Genomic DNA, 7945 nt, shown 5'->3' on the forward strand with positions numbered 1-7945 from the left:
CCTGCACTGTCTGAGCTCTGCGTAAAAGCTGAGTGCTTGAGTTTGTCCAGAGGTGAAAGGAAGGTAGTATGTGCAGACAGCATCAAGACGTTAGTGGGGTCTTTGCATTGAAAGGGATGATAGAATAATAACCCCGTCCCCCTTCTTGCCACATACCTTCAGGCTCAATCAGTGGCTCTGGTTCTGGTTCTGGCTCTGGTTCTGCCACTGGCTCTGGCTCTGGTTCTACCACTGGTTCTGGTTCTGGTTCAGGCTCAGGCTGTGCCTCTGGCTCAGGAGCCGCCTCAGGGGCAACCTCTACCTCCTGTACTACCTCCACTTCTACAGCTAAACAGCATGCAGCAAATCATCGTGGAGATGGAGGTGGGGGGTGGAGGGTGGAGGGGTAGATGGGTGAGTGGGTAGCAAGAGATTTAATAGAAGCGGGGGAGAGGAAGAAGGGGGAAAGAGATGGATGTTTTCAGTTCTGGACATGGAAGGGAACGTGTGAAAGTTAATGATAATGCTATTTGGTCAGTTTCCACAAGATGGCGCCAAAGCATGTGAGACAGCAGACATCGGAAAGAGAAATAAAAAAAAGACCATTGATGGATGAAATGGGATTGTAGCTGCACTGCCACTTATATGTTTTTAATTTTAAATACTGTTAATGTTAAACAGCATGCTGCATAAAGTATATCTGGAAGAAATCACAAGTGGATCATAAATGAGTTATTTTTTTTAATGTTACGGTTGGTAGTTTGCCGGCTGTCTTACCATCGTATTCTTGATCCGAGAAAGAAAGGAGCAGAAGAATATTATCATTTCATCCCATTGGTACCCATTTTTCATAAAGTATAAATGTAAATGATGGGCACAGTGGGAATCCATGCTAAGCGAAACAAAGCAGTCATTCTGGGCTGATCGGAGCTTTAAGATGAATAAAACAATCATTTTTCAGATGGAAATGTGCTCAGCTCAGAAGGACAGCTACAACTGCAGATAGTCATGCAGAGCTGGAAGACTATATTTGCAAACAGGGCAATTGGATTTCAAACAGCATGATGGTCAATTTTCTTTCTTTTTTTTTTCTTTTATTTTTTTTGCTGCAACCAGCAAGAATACTACAGCAACAAAAACATTTAATTTCTGTCTGCACAGTTTCAATTTGGACGAGTCAAGCCAAACCTGCAAACAGACAAAACTGTCCAGTGCTAACTTTCTACGGGGAATGGAAAGTCAGTTAGAGAATGTTCAGAAATGTCATCTTGATTTAGCATGGAGCTCCCAATTGTACCTGGGCAGATACTTTGACAATGTAAATATAAATATAGATAGATTTAAGTACAGGAAATGTGGCTACTTACCCTCGACCTGATCACTGCAAAACACAAGACAAAAATAAGTTAGCATCAAAAAATACTCACTACTACAGAATACAGCAATATGTTTAAGAGTAAAGATTTTTTTTTTTTGCAATTTTCTCAAGAGGAAATGAAAGCTGCTTTAAAGCAAAAGCTGAGATTTTTGTTTTGTTTTGTTTGTTTAATCAAAAATACTCACAAATGTAATGAAACATTTTTATTTCTGAGAGGAAATGGGAGAAGACTTACACTTCCTCTGCGTCAGACATGGTGGCAGTAGACTTTAAAACCTTAAAACCAAAGAAAACAGGAGCTTAAAGTCTGTCTTTAAGGAGCAACTGTGTCTCCTGTTGTATTTATAGTTCAGGGTTGAGAAGCAGATGCCTTAAATATGTGCAGCAGACCCCACCCTAAATGAGCCCCAACTTGTTTACTTTCACACTATCCTCCTTAGTAGAAATAAATTAAACAAAATGATTACATTTGATTTATATTTATTTAAATATTTATTGACACTTCTTTCTAACGGAATGATATCCGAACTGCTTGGTTTTATAATTGGTGTAAAACGTTGGACTGAAATTTGAGCCACAGTCATGAATTTGCTTCTCTCATGATAAATGAGAAGGAGACTAAACATAGATTTATGCCAATAGTCTGTTTTTAACTACCATGGCAGGAGATTAATATTGCAGTGGAGGGAACAAAAAGGTCCAGTGATAGTGTTACAGGTCAGCCTGCTGTCCTCCCCCATCAGCAGTTTATGTGTTAAAGATGATTTTGTCTTTTTGCCAATAATGGGGCTAGTATCCACTCAGCATCAATTTTTCCACATTCTAAATCTGTTTCAGCATTTTATCTGGGAGCATGTCAGCTGACTCGGTACAGTGCCATTAAAATCCATCAATAAACACCCAGTACCCGACTTTACTCATCATTAAATCCATTGCCTGATGGAATTTTTGGTTATTTGTCTACGTTATAAATCTCTTTAGCCACCGTGAAAACCTCCTGACATCACCACTTTATCCCAATGACAGCTGCACAGATCTCAGATTTGGTTTCACTTTGCATGATGTAAAATATTGGATTCCATCCTCTGGACTTCCTCCAGCATCATTCCCTTATGTGGACTTTTTCTGCTCTCACATGGTTCCTTCAATCATCCTCAAGGCGCCTTGTTGACTGAAGCCGCTTTACTTGGGATTTACAACGAAGTCCTGAACTGTTTGACAGATGTAGTTTCTTTCCACATTTTAATGTGATGTCAGTAAACTAGGTGTGTTGGCATTAGGATAATGCCAACACATTCAGTCTTGTATTCAGTATTTCACTGTCCACATGCAAAATTGTCAAATAAAAACTTCAGTAGTGGAGAAAAAGTGCATGCTTACTAAAGGTAAGGAGAAAATCTGAGCTAAGGTTCCGAGCCATCTGTAAATCCCTTCAGCATCTCACTGAGTCAAACCTGACTCCAGCCATGACAACACAAAAACTACAACAAAGTCTAGCTGCACATCTGACAAGAAACTGAGATTAATCTGCTTGCATTGTGTCTCCATTAGAAGAAGTGCTAAACAAACAGTATATTTTATGCTCACGCTAAAGTCAGACAGATGTACATCAGTACAGTGAGCCCATTGATCATCAGTTCTTCTGGCAAGCAGAAACACATCAGATATTTGCTTTTTAGAGCTCAAACACAAACATGTCTTCCAGTAGCTATAGCTCTGATTTTGTAGATGCCTCAACTGGTGGTGACAGTGATTTTAAGACACATGGACTCAGTTTGCACCTGACTTTAGGTGATGTTTAGAGACATTGCAGCTGAGCTCCCACCATCATCCACACATGCAGTCACTCCTGTTCTGCCTTACCTCAGAAAAGCTGAATGAAGTGAGCTCCCTGTTGGCCAAGACAGGCTGTAAGGTTCTGCAAACTTAGCACCGTGATTATGTCCTTCTGTTATAGTGACACTTGATCCGTTCAACCTCCCTATTGGACAGAGGTCGGGCTTGAAGACACGTCCGTCCCTGTCATGGGGCAGGATCCACATCTTCAGTGTGCACCCACGCCCTACACAAGTGCTCAATAAGGAGATGGAAGGCTCGAATGCTAAGGAGGGAGGTTCTAGTTTGGTGAGAGCAATGGAGAAGATGCCTGCAGGATGCTATTCTGGTGTCGCTGCATTAGGCAAGCAAATTTCATCGAAGCGGGAGATGGGCGCTGATCATCAGGGAGAACAGCAGGTGGTGCTTCAGAAACAAATCCAGACAAGCACAATGTACAGTTTACATGGAAAAATAAGAACATTCAGAAGATTTGTTTAGACCAAAATTTCAATCAAAGTGGTGAGATTGAAAACCATTTTGATTGAAAACCAAGAACAACCTATTGTTCTTGGTTTTCAAGAACAATAGGTTGTTCTTCTCTATTGGTTGTTCTCTATTGGTTGTTCTTTAATTGTATGTTCATTTGTGTGTTTCTCACAGTGATACTGATGGCAGAGATTTTGATTTGACAGTAGTTTACATCCTTCATAGCCGACATCACGTTAGAGGTCCTGTTCTCCTACCGTTGTTTTTGAATAAATTCAGGTCTGACAGAAAGCAGCAGCAGAATTTGATTTGTATTTCTGATGAGCTGCAGCTTGAGTCATCCAGGAAACTCATCAGTGGACTATTGCATACAGCGGGGCTTTGTAAGATCTTCTCACATTGAAGTTGACCTTGCCTTCCACCAGATGGTGCTGTAATAACAGAATTCAGACCAGGAGTCATAGCTCATGCCAATGAAGCCTAGTAGTAAAAAGAGAAAAGGGAACAAACTGGGATCTTGGCTATTAGAAAACAAGGAGAAATGCTTCACATTTGAATAATGCCAACACCATCAGTCTTGTGCTCAGTTTAACAAGTGAAGTATTTCCTAAAATTTTAAGAAGATGAGGGCAGGTTTTCATACTAACTGACTAAATGTGGTCTCTCGTAGCTGTCATTGAGGCTGATGGACTGAGGGAGACGGCAGAATGTGAGAACTTGACAAGTCATTGCTGTGGAACACAGTGCCATAGTGCAGTGGTGGTGTGTGAAACTGGGACTGATTTTCTATAGTTATTACTGATTTGAAATGAAAAAAAAACCCTCTCCACTTCAAAATGGAAATATTTCACATTAAACATTAAATTTATTTTAATATAAATTAAGGATCTAAGAAAGAGAAAAACATCGCCTCTGGTTGGTAACTTGGTGGAAACCAGAAGAGTCCTCCTTCTTATCAAAGAATACACTCAGGATTTCTAAAATTGATACTAAAACTGTATCTATTCTGCACTTGTATGGCAACAAAAATGACTTAAAAAGACTACCTTGATTCAGTTTTTGCTTTTAGAGTTATCAAAAATATTAGCTTCATCTAAACTTTTAATTTGCCATGATGTTGGACCCAATCCCAACAAATTATTTAAAGCATTCCCTTTGACTTCTGCACTCATTTTATATATGATTCTGTTGAAAGTCACAAATAATATTCTCTTGGCCTCAGATAATGAACTTGTATCTGTTTTGGTTGCTTTAGACACAACTGATCAAAAATAATCCCATAGAAAGTGTTAAATATGTCGCAGAGATCAGGAGAAGAGATTTAATCTCATTTGTCCCACAGATTCCAGTTTGTTGATGTAAATGAGACAGAAGTTGTTCTCTTTGTAGCAGACTCTGAAACATAAACTGCTTCGTCAATCACTGAATCTGGATGACATTAAACTGGCCTCCAATAATAAAGGTGATAAAGTCTGTGTTTGACCCAAACATGTCAGTGAAATCTTCTATTAAACAGGTTTTGAGAATTTCCTTCTTTCATATTCAGAATATCAACAAAACTGTAAACATCTTGTCCTGAGGTGATGCTGAAAAACATCTCCATGCATTTGTTACTTCAAGACTAGGCTGCTGTAATTCTTTACTGTCAGAAAGTTCATAAGATACAATTAAAAGCCGTCAGCAAATCCAAAATACTTCAGCGAAGGTTCTCATTACAATTAAAAGGAGAGATCATATTTCTTTTATTTTAGCTTCCCTTTATTGGCTCCCTTATAAATCCAGAATAGAAGTTAAGGTTCTCCTTCTTTCATATAAAGCCCTTAATGATCAACTCCATCAGACATCCGTTCATATGTTCCTAACAGAACACTTTGCTCTGAGACTGCAGATTTACTCCTAGACTTTCAAAATGTAGAATGTGAGGCAGGTCCTTTAATTTTCAGACTCGTCTCCTGTGGAACCAGCTCCCAGACTAAATGTAAAACTTTCCTTTTCCTTTCTGAGTAGCTGGAGTTTATCTGAAACTTGCTGCTGCTCACTCAGAACTGTTTGCAGGTTCTGCCTGGTTCTGGGCTGCTGATCCACTCTGCCAGCTGGGAGAGCTCTTCCGCTCCCCAACATGTTACTAGATGTAACTCCTGCACACAGTGACACTCTGCTTATTTTAGTTCTAAGTTGGCTTAGTTACCACATCTGTCACCTAGTGGCGGATCTAGAGCATTTTACATTGGGGAGGGGAAATGGCCTGGCCAGGGGGGCAACGCTGAACCTCCTGGGTGAAGTATGTGAAAATCCTCTGTATGTAAAGTGAGTCAAAAAAATGTTCACAAAAACACCTAAGGTATTCTTCTAAGAAAACAAATACAAGTTTTAGGTGGCAATGTCCCTTGACTCATCTGCTATAATAAAAAAATGCTCACTTTCTTTAATCCCGTGCATTCACTTTCCAGATAAACATCACAGCAAAAGTTCAAGTTGAAAACTTTTGCTGCTTTATTTGACATTTTTGCGATTTAAGGCATCGAATTTGCTCACAAGATCTCATGAAATACCTTGTTTATTTAGTGATTTAATTACTGGGTATATAATTAGTAAAACAAAAAAAAAGTTAAATAATTGAACAAAATAGCCAAATAGATGTTATAATATGGTGCTATGTTATATTCTATTCACCAAACAAGTCCAATTACTTGTTTATTAAGGTAGCGATCAGAACCAGGGTTGGGCAGGTGATGGGACTCTTAACAGGTCAGCCTTAGATTATTATATCAGTCACAGGGTTTTTTATTTTGCTAACCTCAGAAGAAGACAATATTTCTAATGGTACAGGAAGTGTTTAAACACAAAGATGGCAAGAGACCGAAAGTGGCTCACATAGTTTAAAAAAACAAACAAAAAGAAAAACATGTACTCCTGTGTATGCACTACATGTCACTACACACTGCACTTCATCACCTGAAGTGCAGTGATGAAGTGTCAAATCCACTTAAGCAATCTTAAGTTGGATGAAGCATCATTGCTATTACTGTAATTTGAATGGTGTATTGTAGCCGGTGTTAAGGAAGATTTCTCTGAATTAGTTAATTTTGGAAAAACGTTTGGCTCTTTCTCTTCCTTTATGATCCCGGGTTCTCCGGGCGGGCCACGTGTAGCCACACAAAAACAACAATGAGTGCAGACGTCACAGAATTGCAGTTTAATCCAATAGAAGACAACGCATAAAATTACAACAGAAACTGCAGAACAACAGAAACATACATTCATTTACCTGACAGACATGGAAAAAAGAAGGAAAGAAAAGAAAAGCAAAGATGTCCAAAGACGTCACTGAATTGCAAGAGCAAATCTAATTTTTTACTTCTGTGTAGAAAGTTTTATAGTGAAGGCGTATTCTTATCTTTAATTCATTCAAATAAAGCGTATCTTTGCTCATCCAACCAGGAGCTATCTCTGACCCTCTTTCTAAAGCCAGGAACTCCTGCTGTGTTTACGGCCTTTCACAGATGAGTGTGAAAAGATAGAACTTCTACTGTATTGTTTTCCCACACAGACAAAAGGCAGTTCAAACAATCCTAGCAAACCATCTGCTGTAACTACAGTTAACATCAAGGTCAAAAAGCCAGAATACATTACTGATTTTAAAACCACAATTAGGCTATTTGAATCAAGACATGTTAAGTTTTAAAACTAGCTTATTTTAAATTTATTTTCTTAATACCAGTCATGATTAAAATATCATAAAACCTGATTCTGCCTCACACAGCGTCAGGTTAGTGATGATATAATACAGTGTCAAATTAGTATCTGAATTTAGACTTATGATCACTTTCCCTCTGTTTCGCTCCTTTCCAAATCAAGATCCTTGATTAATTGTGCCTTGAGAAAACATTACTGCATTTAAACATACGTTTAATTAAATTTGTCTGCATTTTTTTTTACTGTCCTTGAGGAAACTGAAATATTGAGATATACTGTTTTGGGGAAAAATGTGTTATTCCAAATTCTCCTCTTCAAAGAATAGCACTCTGACTGAGTTAGACTGATTAGTGCTGGACTAAGCTGGAATTGAATGAACTGGAAGAGCCTGACATTGTATATTATTGTTGTAATATTCTTGAGATAACTTCTTTTGGAAAATGGCCCAGCTGAAAGAACATCTGTAGCGTTTAAAGTTTATTTTTATTTTCTCAAAGACCTCTAGGTGGCCTTCAAAGCTCACTCAGAGCTCTGTGTTTGTAAAAACTGGGTGTTGGCCTGTTGGCTACGTCTCGCCTCAACTTTCTT

General features: G+C 38.7%; 1 protein-coding gene across 4 annotated transcripts in view; it reads right to left on the bottom strand.

The window, feature by feature from the left end:
- LOC106961293 (troponin T, fast skeletal muscle isoforms-like) overlaps positions 1–3282 on the bottom strand; it is a 14181-nt gene extending 10899 nt beyond the window's left edge. Inside the window, exons 1-5 of one of the 4 annotated variants that reach the window (XM_015054914.1) lie at positions 3221–3282; positions 1593–1633; positions 1347–1360; positions 757–765; positions 157–327 (exon numbers count right to left, since the gene is read on the bottom strand). In XM_015054914.1, the coding sequence (XP_014910400.1) occupies positions 157–327; positions 757–765; positions 1347–1360; positions 1593–1612 (214 nt within the window). In that variant the 5' untranslated portion in view covers positions 1613–1633; positions 3221–3282. The remainder of the gene's footprint in view (positions 1–156; positions 328–756; positions 766–1346; positions 1361–1592; positions 1634–3220) is intronic. The other 3 variants (XM_015054915.1, XM_015054916.1, XM_015054917.1) reach the window with 3 other exon arrangements.
- Between the last annotated feature and the right edge of the window lie 4663 nt (positions 3283–7945).

Source organism: Poecilia latipinna, unplaced genomic scaffold (assembly GCF_001443285.1).
Source record: "Poecilia latipinna isolate Pla-1442-1.1 unplaced genomic scaffold, P_latipinna-1.0 Scaffold1286, whole genome shotgun sequence".
NCBI classification, from domain to species: domain Eukaryota; kingdom Metazoa; phylum Chordata; class Actinopteri; order Cyprinodontiformes; family Poeciliidae; genus Poecilia; species Poecilia latipinna.